Source organism: Pteropus medius, unplaced genomic scaffold (genome assembly GCF_902729225.1).
Source record: "Pteropus medius unplaced genomic scaffold, Ma_sr-lr_union100, whole genome shotgun sequence".
Taxonomy (NCBI): domain Eukaryota; kingdom Metazoa; phylum Chordata; class Mammalia; order Chiroptera; family Pteropodidae; genus Pteropus; species Pteropus medius.
The window spans coordinates 3,974,857-3,991,340 of NW_024340693.1; the positions used below are offsets into that span (position 1 = coordinate 3,974,857).

A 16,484-nucleotide genomic window follows, 5' to 3' on the forward strand; every position below is an offset into this window, starting at 1 on the left:
TGGGGCGGTGGGAACGCTCACTCACCGCTGGCGGGGTCGCAGATGGCACAGCCACCTTGGACGACAGTTGGGTGGATTCTTACAAAACGGAACACACGCCGACTGTAAGAGCCAGCAATTAGGCTCCTTGGTATTTACCTAAGTGAACTGAAACGTATGTCCACATAAAAACCTGCACATGGATGTATTCATAACGGCCAAACTTTCAGGAGACCGGATGTCCTCCAGCAGGTGATGGATAAATAAACCGTGGTCTATCCAGACCAGAGACCGTTAGTCAGTGCTAAAAAGGCATGAGCTATCAAGTCGAGAAAAAATTTGGAGATGCATATGACTAAGTGAAAGAAGCCAATCAGAAAAGGCTACAGGCTGTGTGATGCCACCTATGTGACAAGGTGAGGTATCTAGACCCAGCTATGGGGACAGTAGGAAGATCAGTGGTTGTCAGAGGTTTCGGGGAGGGAGAGATGAACAGATAGCTCACGGGGGACACTTAGGGCAGTGACATACTCTGTGTGATACTGTAATGTGGACACGTGTCATTACCCACTTGTCCAAACCCACAGAAAGTATAACACAGGAGTGAGCCCTAATGTAAACTATAGACTTTGGCAATGACGGTGTGTCGATGTCAGTTCATTGATTGTAGTAACAAGTGTACCATCTGGTGGGGGTATTGATGATTTGGTGGAGGGGACTATTATGTGTGGGGACACGGAGTGTATGTGACATCTCTGTATCTTCTGCTTAATTTTGCTGTAATCCTAAAACGGCTCTGAAAGATAGTCTAGTCTATTTAACGAGTTGTGTAAGCCCCAGAATAAGCAGACTAGCCCCAGCCACGCCCGAGAGGGCAGCGGACGCCCCGCTGCTCATGCTGCTGGCAGCCAGGACAGGTCCTGGGGGGCCTGTACCTCCTCCTGCCCAGGGGTGGCCTGGTCGGGCCTGAGTGAACGTCTGCCCATTCTGATTCGTCGTAGTCTGTCTGAAATGATGCAGAAATCCCAGAAGTCAGGTGACTTCCCCGAAGACAGCCCTGACGGAGCCTGAGGGTGAAGCCGGGACCCCCATTGCGTCCCCTCCTGGTGAAGCAGCCCCTGGTTTCCAAACGGAGCACAGCCCAGCGGAGGGCTTCGAAATCAGCTTCGTGGGTCACAACCAGAACCTTCTAAATAGAGTAAAAATACCGGGGTGCTTGGCTTACTGCAAGGTCTTGTTCTGTATGCTTTTTGGTTTAGGGGTGTGTGTGTGTAGTGGGCCACAGTACAAAATACGTTTCTCACTGGAGGTCATAGTCGAAGGGTTGAAAACCATTGCAGGAGAAAGCGATGCTAGCGTGACTCGGCTGGGAGACCGTCAGGCTCAGAAAGTCAGGTTTTGCATCTTTTCAGGATGTGAGTCATGAAGCCGCATAGTCCTTCCTGCTCTGCTTTCCCCTGTCACAGCCACTGTACAGGTCTGCCCCAGAAGTCAGGCACACATGGGCAAAGGGCTGAGCGGAGCTCTGTCAATGGCATGGTGATGAGAGGGGTGAGCTGCCGAGGGGTGGGGGGGCGTGCTGAGGTGGGCGGAGGCCCCACCTATGATGAGCTCAGGGCCTGGGACGGGGCACCTGTCAGTGGACAGCCTGCACACCGGCCAGGCCCAGACGGCGGCACAGCCCAGCATTCGCTCCCACCCCTCCCCTGGCCCCCACCCTGGCATCCAGCTGCTGACTCCCGGATGAAGTCAGCCTGATGCTGGGGGAGATAAGAGGCTTCTGTTCCCATCTGCCCAAGGCCTGCCTGTGGCCTAATTACTGTAATGAGCAGGGGCGGGGCTTGATTACAAGGTGAGGTATCGAGACCCAGTTCCGCGTTCACCTCTGGGCCAGTTGGCTGGGTGACCCCTGCAAGGCAGATCATGCGCAGAGATTTCCTTTCCGTGATTACGACACATGGAAGTTGGCCTCCTCCCCTGCGTGCTGTGAAAATGCCCGAGGCCGAGCCGAGGTCGCGATGTGAAAGACAGCTCCCCGAGTCAACGTGCCACGTCGCCGCCACGCGGTCCGCCGCGGGTGCACGGAAGCTTTTCCCGTGCGAATTCACGCGGGTCGCAAACGTCTTGTGTGAGCAAATGCCAGAAGTCCCCTGAAAATGGTTTCTCCTCGGTGTTCTCCTGCTAAGAATAGGTCTTTCTGAGCAGGTCCGCCTTTGTCAGTGTCGGTGGACACTCCGGGGCACGGGCAGCGAGGTCCGGGGAGAGTCTAGGTGCAAAGAGCCGGTGAGAACAACACCCAGGAAAGACGAGGCTGAAGACACATTCTTCTGTCGCATTGCGGTTTTCAGACACCGAAAACGTCCTCCCTTCAGCAGGGGGGCTCGGCAGCCGGTGGCGTGAGGGCCGAGGAGAAGTTTGGGGACAAGGAACAGGAGCCGTCTGTGTTCCAACGAGGAAGCACGGTCACCCGGCAGCAGCCCAGAGAAGCACACACGGTCTCCCGGGGCTTCTCCGGCCAGGAGTCTGCAAAATCCGCCGGGAGTGGAGAGCGAAATGTCACCGAGCCACGTTTCCCCGTCGTGCCCGCTGGGTGGTGGCCTGTACCGACAACTTGTTGAGTTCCCAAAGGAGGTGGTGTGAAGAGTTAAAATGCATCGAAGGACGTGATCAGGACAGTGAAAAGACAGCTCCCTGGGCGAGACTGTTTGGAGATGCTCCTGGGACTCGACCCAAAGACGAGCCCGTTCCAACACTGGCGAAGGACCCGCAGAGCCGTTTCTCCCACGATGACGTGCGAACGCCCCCTTTAGCGAGAAGGGGCTCCATCCAGCTCAGCGGCCTTCGGGGAGGCGGGAGTCACACCGCCACGCGACACCGGGTCACACGCATCGGGGTGGTTACGACTAACGGGGAGCACACGGCTGAGGACAGGGAGGGAACACGGGAGCCCTGGGACCCCGTTTTGGCGTGTCCCCCAAAGGTTAAGCGCCGCCTTAGCGCACGGTCAGCAAAGCCCCTCCCAGGAGACCCTCTCAGGTGTCCGCGGCCGGTGACCGAGCGGCGCCGGAGCCGTGTGGGGACGACGGACAATGACCGCGGCGCCGACAATGACCGCGTCAGACTCGCACCGCATAGAAGCGACGCGTGACGACAACGTGCCCGGGGACACTCCGGCCCCTTGGGACCGCTGCGCGCGCTCGCGCTGGACTCCCTGGGACAGACGGACGCGCGGGGAGGTGGACGCGGCCGACGCCGGGGCGGGGGCCGCTGGCCTGAGCGCTCACGGCCACAGTTCCTGTCCGCGCCTCGGCGGCTATGACAGCGCGTCGGGAATACACGGTGGTGACGGCTGCACAGCAGCCTAAACGCTCTTGACGCCACTCGCTGACTCGCACGCGTAAACCGGTTACGATGAAGAATCTTATGTTAAATATTTGTCTGCCCCGATTTAAAAAAGTTAATACTGTACCATTACAAAGCCACTGAGCCGTGCACTGTTCGGCATGTGAATGACACCCCGGTGACGCTGTCTATAAAAAGCTGCGGGAGCCGCGAGCCGGCGAAGGCAAGGCTGGCGGACCGGCAGGTGCGCGGACCCGCAGGTGCGCGGACCCGCTGGGCGGTCGGCGCTGGGGCGTGTCGCACGCAGGCGCGGTGTGTGCGCGCAGCGATTTTCTGTTTCTATCATTGTTACTTTTAGAGATGCTGCTGAGTTAGGCGGAATGATCCACGTGCATTTGTATTTTGCTTGGTGTTCACTTCCTTACAAAAATGGACCGTCGGGACCAAGAAAACGAGAGGTCTGATTAGTACTCGTCATTTCGCCCCAAAGCCAAACAGAATTAGTTTCCCATTTTTTTAAATAGCAAGCGACGCGGGTCCGTGTTACCTCCCCGTCCGTAACGGAAGTACGTTCCACACCCCAGAGACAAGCGACTTTCCCCAAGGGCTAGCGCTTCACTTGTGAGGTGCTGGTGTCAGTCAGGGCCACCCCCACGTGGGTAGGGGTGCCTCCGACCCCACTGCAAAGGGCTGCCCTGCCAGCAGGGTGTGGACTGCAAACCGCCTGCAGAGTCCCTGGGGTGCCTGTGAATCTGGGGGTGACGTCGCCACCCTGATGCTCTCAGGCAGAGCTGAGAAGCAGGGAGCAAATGCCTCTGCTTTCCGTCTACACTGAGAGGCTGCAGCCCGACTCTGCGAAAGTGGCCTGAGGGTGTGACAGCTCGGGTGCCCCTCGGACAGGAAAACCAGCATGGTGAGGCCTCTTGCAATGCCCTTTCTCAGCAGGTGACACTGGTCACTGATCTGATCTAATTAGAACAACTTGCGGTGGAGCAGGCTGTGCTCTTGCCCCGACCTTGGGCCCAAAGCGTCTGCAGCCTCGGCGTGGACCACCTGCCGTCGCCTGCCAGGCGTCTCCTCCCAGGACGGTGGCCTTGGGAAAGTCACCCCAAACTCTGACACGGGGGCAGCGGGCGCTTGACACAAAGGCTTCGTCCTTCTTGGACGCCCAGCCCTGGCACGGTCTCACGTTCCCCTAGGGCTGCGACTGACGCTTTGGTTCAGTCCGGGTCCTGCTGACTCTGGACCAGGGCTGGGCCCAGAGCCGCCCGGCGGGTGCGTGCCCCTGGGAGCGCCGCCCACCGTGGAGCCTCCTGCGAGTCGGCTGGGGTGGCGCCCCAGAACCTCCTCTGGCCCGTCGGAGCCCCTGGGTCTCCTGGCAGCAGTGACCAGGACGTGAATTCGGACGTCACCCGCTACCTTTGACTCTTGGCAGTTCCATTTTGTAGGAATATCATTTAAAAACCCACAAATTGGCAAATGTATCGATGCCTTCCACGTGCTGGCTGAGCTCTGAGCACCAGGAACTGAAGGCGCTCCAGGCCAGGGCTGCTCACCGCGGGCCCGGAACTGGGGGGCGTGCGGTTCACGCTGCCTCGAGGACCCGGGAGAGAGCTGCGGAGGAAGTGACGGATCCATACCTGAAGGCCGAGTCAGGCCTTCACCAAAGGCCTCCGACCTCCCCCTTCCCCAGCAGGAGGCTACCCTTCGCCTCACCTCCCTCCTCCTCCCTCCTCCCCGCCCCTCCTCCTCCCCTTTCCTCCCCCACGTCCTTGGACAGAAAGCAGATGTAGACCAGCCTCCCCTGAGAGGCCACGCTCTGTCCCTCCTTCTCCAGGACACTCCCCTCGGCTCCCCTTGGCTCGGACTTGAAGTCCTGTCTGCACGGAGCAGGGACCCCTCTCGGGGGGCAGGGCGTAGTCCACACTCGGGGGCTTTGCCCGTGCTGCATCACAATGACGACGTGGGCTCTGCTCTGCCCTGGTCACGTCATGCCCCCAAAAGAAACGCGGGGGATGCGGGGGGTGCGTCTCCTCACCATCTCGCATCTCACCCTGTTATTTCATTAATGATCAGCTCAACGGTTTTATGAGGCAGAAATGGATGATTGTCTCACCACCTACTTTTCAAAGTCTGCGAGCCTGTGCTTTGGAGGGCACAGGAGTGGGGACATGCAGGCTGCCCCTCCGTCCGGCCCAGGGCAGGGTGGGGATGGCGCAGTGCTATCTGGAGGCGCAGGGAAGAGAGTGTCTGCACTGGGGGACGTTGCGCTCAAGGCACAGACTCCTGAGGGACAGCGATGGTGGTGGTGGCCCCTAGTGCCACCTTGCCACCTCCAACGTGCCACCTGCCCAGAGCTGGCCGGGTGCAGGAGACTGCTCACCCCTCGGCGTATGGTCTGGCCTTCTCCTGGGCTCGCTGCTGCTGTGGAACCTACACGTGGACACGACTTAGCCGGGTCCTAAAGAGGCCGCAGTTTGCAGACCTGGGGAGGTCAACATAGGCTACTTCACGGAAACATATAGTTGTGATTCGGTGGCTGGCGCCTGCGTGTGTGTGCACATGAGCATGTGCGTGTGTCTCAGCGTGCATGTGAGTGTGTGTGCGCGCGCATGTGTGACTGTGTGCACATGTGTGTGCGCATGAGCATGCATGTGAGCGCACCCGTGTGAGTGCGTGCACGTGTGAGTGTGCGATAAAAGGCGGTGAGGTGGCTAGCACGCGGTGAGTGTGCACCGCGCTGCAAGATGCAATCCAGGGCCTGCATGCGTCTGCATGAGCTGCGTAAGGCAGACATGAGTGCACATGTGTGCTCAGGTAGGGAGAGCATGCGCACGCGCGCAGGAGCATGGCACGAGCGCAGCATGTGAGTTAACTCCACAGGTGTGAGCAGCACGCGTGAGCAAAGGTGTGATCGCGTGAGTGTGCACATGTGGTGGCGTACGCAACGAAAGGCCCGCATGTGTGCCCGGCTGTGACGCGGTGAGGTAACATGTGTGTGCATGCGTGCCTATGTGCGAGCGTGTGCATGCGTGTGAGTGTGCATGAGCGTGCACGTGCGTGTGAGCGTGCGTGTTGTGCCTTTCAGAGGAAACCGCTCGGGACACACACATGGCGTCTCCAGCATGGAGGTCTGTGCGCCCAGCAGGGGAGGCGCCGCAGAAACGCTGTTCCCATCTCTGTGCCCAGAAAACCCTGCCGTGAGCCACCCGCCGTCCTGGGCTCCTGAGAGCTGCCAGGAGAGCCAGCTCCCCTGGGCGTGCGGGACCCGCTGTGGGGAGGGTTTCCAGCCGCGCCAGAGCCTGGAGAAGCCCCTGGGAGCGTGCCCCCACTGGGAGAGACACTCGCGGTCACAGCCCCACAGCCACGTCTCCCAGCCGGCGGCCTCCAGCAGTGGCATCCCTTCTCTGAGCCTTGGGATCTCGTCTTAATTGGTGGTGATAAAGGCTGCTCTGCCGGCCTCTGGCCTCTGGGTTGAGGTGGGTGTTGCAAAGGGCGGGCCACAGCACCCGTGGGAGTTTTTATCATCATCACTAGCCCTAATAATGACCTTGCCAGACAGGCAGGGCTCAACGTCGCTTCACAGATGAGAGGGTCAGCGATCTTCAGGTGATTCACCTGGTGTCACAAGCCACCCGGGTGAGGATCACAGCTCAACCAGGTCTCCCGACACCTGGTTCAGGGCTGTGCTCTACAGTAGAAGGCGGGGCAGGGCGGAGTCAGCGGAGTCGAGCCTCAGCTGACAGTGCGTTTCTGGTTGAGGACTTCGGTGTAATCAGATGTGACGAGCACTTCTCCCTAAGCCTGGATGGTGAGACATGGTCTCCTCCCCCAGCGGGTTCTGTGGAGAGAACCCCGGGTCTTGTTCTGCATGGGACTCTCAGAGCACACGCTCCGGCAATGGCCGCAGAGGCAAGGAAAGCCCCAGACTGCCAGTGTGGGCGCAATCTCTCACCCCGTCACCGTCAGCTCGGCGAGCTCCGAGCGGCACCACGATGTCCCTGGGCCAGCCAGTGCCGTGGGTTCCCGGTGCGTCTGCCATCTGTCTATCCTTCATCTATATCTAGCGTCTATCTATCTATCATCATCTACTCATCATCTATCTATCTATATATCTATCATCTATCATCTATCTGTCATCAATCTATATCATCATCTATTATCTATCTGTCTGTTTGTCTATCTACCTACCTACCTACCTATTTACCCATCTATCTATCCATCCATCAATCATCTACCTAGCTAGGTAGCTAGTTGATCCAGCCTATGCTGAGTGACAAAAAGTCTGTGGTCTATGAACTTCCCTAGCTGGACCCAGGGGACCTGCCGTTTATCTGGGCAGCAGGTTCTCGACAACCATCTATTGCGTAAATTAACGATTCGGTGGGGCCGGTTCTCGTTAGCCTTCATGTGGATGTGGAGCTGGAGCCGGGGGGCCAGGATTCGGTGCCTGCCGGCCCCCCGGTAGCCGTGACCCCTGCTGCCTCCCTTCCTGTCTCTGGGCTCCCGCCCGTCTTCCTCAGAGGTCAGGGTTGGACGAGATCCACGATGGCAGACAGATGCCCAGTCAAATGGCACTCGCAGTCCGCGGTGGAGACGGGCAAGGCGCCGGCTGAGGGCTCCGTGGTCGGGCCGTGGGGTCGCGTGCCCTGCTGCATGGCGGGGAATATGTGCAGGCGGAGGCACGCACGCCGGACGCCTGCCACGCCGCACCGGGTCACCTCCGGGACCTCGTAGCTTTATGAGCCTGCCACCGACAAGGGCACCTGGGATCGGCAGACACGGAATTAAGGAACAAGCTCAGGTCGCTCTGTGTCACTCCTGCGCTTTATGTCAAAAGCTGCTTTTCCTGAGGTCCTGGCCATTCTGTCCTTCCTGGTGACAGGGGTTCTGGCTCATTCAGGACACAGCCGTCCCCGCCCCACCTTCTGGATCGACCAGAGAAGAGACCGACTCCTGGCAAAGACTCAGAGGAAGGAGCCCAGTGCTGTTCCGCTTCCTGCCGTCCCCCAGCGGGGCAGGAGGGGGCATCCGTTTCTCCACCTGGCTGGGCCTGTGTGGGGACGCGGGGACCGAGAAGGGTCAGGTCAGGCTGGCCTCTGCTCACAGGGCTTCAGGTTCAGTGGCAGAGTCACGGCTCAGGCTCCGTGACGCCCGTGACGGACGCTGTGACAGACGGCTGGACAGAGGTGTCTAAACCGGGCTGGGCATCAGGGATGAGTGGGGGGTGGCCAGGGAAGAGAGGGCTGCCCACGAACAACGAGAGTGACGGGGACCGAGCAGAAGGGACACCTGGTGGCCCACGCAGCTAGACCAGTGATCACTCGGTGTTGAGGTCCCTCCTGCCACCCTACACTGCCACCAACCCGACGCGTGTGGATACGGCAGCCAAGGTGTCGCGTAAGCATCGGGACACAAGTCTGTCAGATGCCGTGTCCCACGTCTCGGAATGCTCTTCCGGGGACTCGACACGGCAGGACGCTGGGGATGGGGACGGGAGCTGGTGGCTGGGTCCTGGCAGAGGCCGCCCTGCCGTCCACGTCGTCTCCTCCGGGTTGTCCGTCTGGTGGAACGTGCGTGACGTGAGGCGCCTTGCGCGTGCAGGTGCGGGCGCCCGGCTCGTCCACCTGCCGTGAGCTGCCCCCGGGCGTTCCCACCCGCGTCTTTATAAACCTCTTCGCGGGTTTTCATTGTCCTTTCTAGGCACTCGGCTCATCACAGTGGAATTTGAAGTGGTATTGGCAAAGGTGCTGAATAAAATCCTCCACAATCCTTTATTTTGAAAACTTTCCCCCCTCCCCCCAAAAAAGCCACCGGTGGATTCATTGTAAGTGACTTTTCACCTGCACCTGGTCCTCGGTTGACTTTTTTCCTCCCCTGGGAGAAGGGCCAGTCTCTCTCCAAGTGTAAATCCAGCTGTGGGAGTGTGGACACCTGTCCACTAGGCCCCATGCTTGGAAGAGACTCAGACGTCTCCCGGGCGACCGTACAGGCCTCTGTGGCGAGACTCATGCGCCTGGGCCATCAGACGGGCAGACCGGCGGGCCGTCCCCAGGGGACACACTGTCCCGCCCTCCCGTGACGTCCCTGGCATGGAAGAGCACCGGCCGTGGACAGCGTCACAGACGGGTTTGCTGTGTGTGCTGAGCACTGAGTGTGTCTAGCACGTGACCAGCAGTTTGGGTGAATTGTCTCCCAAACGATGAATCGGTTATTCCCACATCATTTACTGCCAACCCATTAGAGCAACTGAGTCAGCTGATTTGGTTTTGAAATTTCTTACTCCAGTCCGCTGTTCTAGAAGGTTCCACGTGAGCACCATCTGTTTTGTGGCTACGGTTTTAGAACGTGATTGAAACGTAGCCTTCACTTAACACTTTGGCTGAAATGCTCTCACACCGACTCACACAGATGGAATTTCAACCTGGAATCACACTGGGATCACGTCAAAAGTCGGTAGGTTAATTTGGGGTGTTTATATTTTCTGCAAAATTAAGGGTTTTTTTCCACCTTGGAACATGGGATAACATGTTTTTTGCATTGAGTTAAGTCTTAACGTTGATCAAGACATACACGACTTCTACAACCTAATGAGAAGACGGATAACTAAAAAAACGGGGTTACTGAAACGTGACGACCGTCGATAGCGGAAGCGCTAAAGTGTCCACGAGACTCTGCGAATCTCGTCACCGAGCCCCAGGAACCCCACAACCCGGTGTCACGCAGGCTCACACGCGCCCCGCGCGCTGCCGAACTGGGGGTGCCGCCCCTGCCCTCCTCCCTGCTCTGCGCCGTGGCAGGGCGGGGGGGCTCGTCCTGCGGGGTGTCGCGTGGGGCCATCAGGACGCCCTGCTCGGTCCCGTTTCTGTCCGCTGCGTTTTCACTGGGTGGGCGTCTCCGCCGGCCACGGCTCGGTGTGTTCTGCCCGCCGCTGCGGGGGCTCCCAGAGCGGTGCCCAGCGCCTCCTTTCTGTCCCCCTGACCCCCCTTCCCGACCAGGGAAAGCCCCGTGGGGCCCGGGCTCTTGGGTCAGCAAATTCCTTACTCCCACCGGCCAGTGTTGTCCTTGGCAGGGCAGGGCAGTGTCAGCAGGAGTGGGGGTGAGCGGGCGTGAGGGCCCCAGGGCAGATGTGCACTTCAAAATGCCCCGGGCTCAGACGCCCCAGGCTCCCCTCCCTCCCAGAGCCGCTCCCTCAGCAAGATGCTGTGGAAAACAGGCTCCCCGTGGGCACAGCGAGGTCCCTCATCTCCGGGGCCGGGCGGGCTTCGGGGGGAGACACATTCTGGGCCCATCCAAATATTAGCTGTGGACGCTCTCCCGCTCGGCAAACACGCACGGAGCCCTGCGGTCCAGAGAACAAGCCTCTTCTGTTTCCCTCCTCCACGCGTGCGGCCGGCCGCTGGCCGTGACCCTATCTGCACACGCCTGGGGATGGGGACGTCGGGGCCGAGCCTGGCTCGTCTACGGGCAATGTCCACGGGCAGCACTGCCTTTATCCGCCCGGCCAGCAGCAGGAGGCGGAGTAGAGGTGCAGAAGAAGCCGAGGCCCACCCCGGATGCTACAAGGCCAGCTAGCCTTGCAGCACGTCCCAGGGGGCTTAGTGGAGATCTTCAGCCAAGGCCTGGAGAAAGGGAGGGGTAGACCAAGCCATGTAAACTGAAGGCAAGGGCCAGGCGAAGTAGACAGGAGACTCTGGGCATCCATTTTAAGCACCCCCAGGTTAGGGCACGTCAGGCCTGTGGGGATGTCCCTAAGCCGACGCCGAGCGACACCGTGACCTCCGCACCTGGTGCACAGATGGGCCCGAGCTGGAGCTGCAACCGGGAACCAAAATCAATGCTTTTTGTGTCACTACCCGACCCTACGACAAAGGTCAATCTATCGAATTAGAGAAACATGGCACAAACGACAACTCTGAGTCACGCTCTAAAGCGCCGGGCCCTCTGGGAGCCGTGGCTGGCGGGTGGCTGGCTGTGTCCCCGGGGTAGGTCTTAAAGCCTGATTGACGAGGATGGCACGGGAAGGCAGGCTCCCGTTCACTTCAGTGTGCTCCCCTAATTGGACTTTGTTCCCCGTGACGGGCATTGCTGTGGCGTGAGGTCACAGGGCAGAGTGGGTGTGGCAGTGCCCATCGGCACGGGCCACGAGCCAGGTTTTCACTGAAGCGAGTCTGGTGTGCTTTTCCCGCTGGAACAGTGAGTTGAGAAGCGGCACTTTGACTTGGGGAGACCCCTGTGATGTTGACGTGGACACAGCCCCAACGCCCGCCGACCGGGGGTGAACAAACGCGCGGCGGCTCTTCCAGGAGACAGGTCGGTGGCCGAGAGAGGGTGACGGGGGTGGCAGCGTGCACAGGGCATGCGGCCAGCGGGGCTGCGGTGGCCGAGTGCGGAGCTGGCGGGGAGATGCAGTCAGCGGAGGTCGTTGCATAAACCGTGCAAATGTCTAACAAACGCGCTGGACGCGTGAGCTAATGAAATCAAACGCCGAAAAAGTGGCTCCTCCGTACGACGGAACAGTGCGTGGCCGCAGGAGGGAAGGTCTGATGCGCCCTGTGACGTGGGGGCCCCGAAAACAGGACGCTAAGCGACAGAAGGCAGGCACGAGAGGCCACTGGGGCACAGCACCGTCCGTGTGAGATGCCCAGAGCCGCAAACCCGCAGAAACGGGAGCAGGTCGGCGGGTGCAGGGGCCGGGGGGCGGGCGGGGGGAACACGGGGGCTGTTGATGGCTGCGGGTTTCTTCACAGAGTGATGAAAACGTCCCAAGATGTGCTGTGGTGACTGCTGCCCACCTCTGAGACTGTCCTAAGAACTAAAAACGGAATTCTACACTTTAAATGGAAGAATTGTACAGTACGTGACCCGTATCTCAACAAAGCTGTTAAAAAAAAAAAAGCCTGTATCATTTTTGTTCTGTATAGAGACCCATTTAAAACAACCCCCATTTAATGCGATCAGGGATCTCTTTTTAAATAAACTTTCTGTTTTTAGTTTGTGAAACATAAAGATCTTACCAATATATCTCGGATTTATGTGCTTGGTCAGAAGTGGGGTGTTAGATACGATCAAGGGTGTAGGATCCCCGAGTTTCACACCACTGTGATCCTCTCCTTGAGGGCCGAAGGGACACGAGGCAGAAAGGCCAGCGGCCACCGCGGTTCCCATGTTATTCTCAAAGCAGGGACATCGACACCGAGGGGCACGACATCTCCAGCACCCTGGGGGGCTCGTGGCTGCAAGCGAAGACCTGAGGGACAGCCCTGATTTTAGGGCCAGAGCTAGCGCCGTGGTGGAGCTGGCACGCACTGCGAAGCTGAGAAGCTGCTGCTTATCATGGTTTTGGTGACGTGACGCAGACACTCGACGGGTACATTTTGAAAACCCAGATTCTCTTGCACTATCAACCCGACATCACCGTCCTATTACGGTGGCAACTATTTCCGCTATGAATTAAAAATGGAACGAAGGGGTCCCATCATCCTGCTTCCGAAGAGAAAGAGGACGTGACACACACACGGAATGTTATGTATTAGTTATACGTCATACACATTGTGTGTAGGGAATGTATTACCTCGTCATTTACGACAGAGTTTTACGTAGTGTGCATCGTACGGAGGGAGAACAGAGCAGATAGAATACCTCTCATATGGAGCGTTTTGTATGTTGGAGAGAGAGACTGTCGCACGTACATCATGAGACCTTCAGATCCTGGGGGAAGTGACCGACATGTCCCCGTGGGCCTTAGGACTCAGGCTCCTCCCCAGAGCACTCGGCACAGAGGACGCTGGTGGAGCGAGGCTTTCGCTGAAGGGTTTCTGGGATTAGGCACGGCAGGCACAGGGGCCCTGGTGCAGGGACTCATGTGTTCCCGTGTGTGACACAGCAGCCTTCCCGAGTCTCGGCCCAGCTTCCCAGGTTAGCTGACAGCCGAGGACGCGTCTCTTCTGAGAGGTGGGCTCTCCTCGTCAGGGTCTGACTGCACCTCTGTGGCTGAGGCTGTCGACTGTGCATGCACGGGGTCCTCAGAGGGTCCCCCCGACACCCATGTGTGTGGCAGGCTGGGCAGCTGACACCCTGGGAACAGCTCTCAGTGACAGACAGCCCAGAAGCTGGCAGGTGAGCGGCCCGGCTCCTGCCCCCCATTGGGGTCACTGAGCTCAGCCCCACTCTGGCTCCCAGAGCCCGTGAGCCGGACACAGGGCAGGGGCAGGGTCACATGCACAACAGGATGGACAGCTGCACCGGGCTGGGGGACCGCCTGGCCCGCCCAGCACCGCCCCCGCCTCCACCCGCCCGGTGGCTCTGACTGGGAAGCTGACGTCGGACGCCTGGAGCGTCATTCTGGCCGGGAGCCGCCGGGCCCCGCGGTGGCACCCAGGGATTGGCCGTGCTGGCCTGGCGGAGGGGACTTCCCTGCGGTTCCTGAGTGTCTGGGAAGCCAGTGCCTGGGACAGGCTCGTGTCAGGGAGAGACGGGGAAAGCTGGCCCCACTGCAGAACCTGGAGCCCTCGCTTTCCTGGGGATGGGTGCCCGGGCGGAGTCCCCGGGCAGCTGACCCCAGAGCCACAGGCCGCCGTGGAGCCCGGCCCGGGGTCACCGACCCAAACGGCAGACGGAGGCTGGCAGCAGAGCACCTGCCACTGCTCGTCCACCACGGTCACCGAGACCGAGCCAGCCATCAGGGCCAACCCCTCTTTGTCGGACAGATGAGGAGAAGAAGGGTGGCTCTACAGAATCAAAACTTTTATTCAGAACACGCGTTCACAAGGTGAAGGTCGCGGCCTCATCAGGGCAGGGCACCCGCGTATCCAGAAGGGTTTAAAAGCCACACATCGATCTGCTGCAGATTAAAACGGCCCAAGACCACGCTCACCGGCCGTGAAACGTGGTGTCCGCTCACTCCGAAAACGAAGGTGAACGTCCAGGCGGCAGGAGCCGGGAGCCCCCGGGACCAGACCCTGCGCCCGGAGGGGACCGGCCAGCTCTGCCCGCCACCCCCCCGCCCCCCCCCACCGAGGCCCCGGTCCCAGCACTGCGATGCCACCCGTGGGACCTCCGGGCAGGCGCGGCGTCACCGGTTCACTGGGGCGGCACTTGGTGCTTCAGCTTGATGAGTCTCCTGAGGCACTCGTCCCTCCACTGCCTCCGGGCGGCTAAGTGCTCGGGGTCGGCTGGGACCTTGGCGCACATGGCCTGGACACGGAGCAGAGAGGGAGAGGATGAGGGGAACGCGAGCTTCCGAACCCAGACCCCGGGCCCTCCGCCGAGGACGCGTTGCGGTCAGCGCCAGGCCTACTGCCCGCCCCCCCCGCCCCGCCGGAGGCCGAGAGCCACGACAGGGACCGCGCGTCTAGGCCAAAGGCCGCAATGCCAGCTGCAGGGCCGTCCCCTGTGCCCCGAGCGCCCGCCCAGCCGCCCAGTCGTGCAGATCCACGTACCTGGTGAACCCGTTCAGCGGTGGCCCCGGAAAACTCGGGCATGGGCCCGAAAGTCCTGAGGACGTTTTTCATGCCTTCGCCGTACCTGTCACAGTAGCTTAGCATGCCTGCAACCACACGAGCACAGCGCCGGCGGTGTCAGGCGGAGTGTGGCGCACGCTCCACTGACGCCCCTTCCCGCGGGCGGAGTGGGCAGCGCCCCAGGAGGCTGGCCCCCGGCTGAGGGTCCTCGCCGCGGGTCTCCCAGCTCTTGGAACCCCGAGCAGCACGGGACGTGGCCTGCCACCCGCCGCCTCAGTGCCCTCTGGCGACGTCCCGTGAGCTCGCCCGTGCAGGGGGCTGGGACGCGTTGCTGAATGTGCGACGCCACAGCCCCCTGGGCTCTGTCCCCTCCACGCTTTCCCCCGACTCTGTTGGGGTCGACAGGCGGCAGGTTCTCTACTACGGCTCGGAGTGTGACCGGCCAACGGCAGCCCCGTCACCGACTCCCGGCTGCCTCTGTCCCCAGCCGCATTGCCCTCCACCTGCCTCGGCAGCCTCCAGGCCCGTGGGGACCCAGCACCCCTGTCGGTGCTGACACAGGGCCCTGGGGCTTCCTTGGAGACACCCGTGCCCAAGGGGCTCAACCAGGAGGGCTGTCCGCCCCCTCGGCCCTTCCCACCCACTGTGGCCCGCACAGGCGTGTGCGAGGGGTAAGCCAGACCACGGCCAGCCCTGGGCACACGCAGAGGAGGCGTCTTGAGGTCCTGAGCCTGCTGGGGTGCCGGCCGAGCCGCCCGCCGCGGTGCCTCCTTCGTTTCCAGCATCTTCCACGACCAGAAAGGTTGGTCTGTCAGGGTAATGGTAACACGGGACAAACGGATGGCAGGAAGGGGGCAGACCCCGTGCTCGGGTGTCACCCGCCCACAACACTGCACGTGACCAACTTGAAATAACAAGCGCCCCCACGAGACAGTCTCCACAAAGAGAAGGGGAAGGTCCTCGGGGCTGGCTGTGGCCACGCCACGTGGGAGCCCGAATCCCCGGTTCCGTCCGACCCGCCTCAAGTGGCTCCCCGCTCCTCAGGGCACTGAGGCTATGCCCAGCGAGCTCCCCGGGAGGAGCTGCTTTGGGGGTGAGAGAGTCGAATGCACCCACTCTTCTGACCCCGCCCCGGTGCCGTCTCACTCAGCGCGAGCGTGGCCGGCCACTCGGGGACCGCCAGGCCCCGGTACCGCCATCCGAGCAGCGCCAGCAGTTCTGGAATGCGCAAAGCAACCGTACGTTTTCTCCTCCGTGGAAATTACGTGTTTGCTCCGCTTTAGCTACGTGAGGATTCGTCCAAACTGAAGGCGGCGACATCCGGACACATACAGTTCGCTCCGGGGAGCAGAGACACGAGACCAGGTAAGCTGGGGAGCCGGGTGCGGCGGGCGTGGCTGCAGTGGCGTGTCCCTTCGCGGGGGGCGGGGGGCGGGAACGGCAGCCCGGGGAGCCTGTGCTGGGGGTGGCCGTGCCTCGGTGCAGTCCAGCTCCAGTGTCGCCGCCGGATGTCCCCGGTTTCTGAACAATGTCCGCTTTTCACGGTCCCTGCAAAGTCACTCGGCTCTCCCAGGGGATTTCTAGAACGTTTTCCCTACTGCTTTTTATATAATTTGTAGTTTTACAGGGGCATTTAAGTCATCGGGATAGAATAAGACACGGCAGAACTCTTCATCCTACAGCTGGTGGTCAGCCCGACCC

The 16,484-nt window shown here is 60.5% G+C and overlaps 1 protein-coding gene across 1 annotated transcript in view; it reads right to left on the minus strand.

The window, feature by feature from the left end:
* Window positions 1-14,050: 14,050 nt before the first annotated feature.
* Window positions 14,051-16,484, minus strand: part of CRYL1 (crystallin lambda 1) — a 62,727-nt gene continuing 60,293 nt past the window's right edge. Inside the window, exons 6-7 of the mRNA XM_039863109.1 lie at window positions 14,763-14,869; window positions 14,051-14,517 (exon numbers count right to left, since the gene is read on the minus strand). Coding sequence (XP_039719043.1) covers window positions 14,404-14,517; window positions 14,763-14,869 — 221 coding nt within the window. The 3' untranslated portion in view covers window positions 14,051-14,403. The remainder of the gene's footprint in view (window positions 14,518-14,762; window positions 14,870-16,484) is intronic.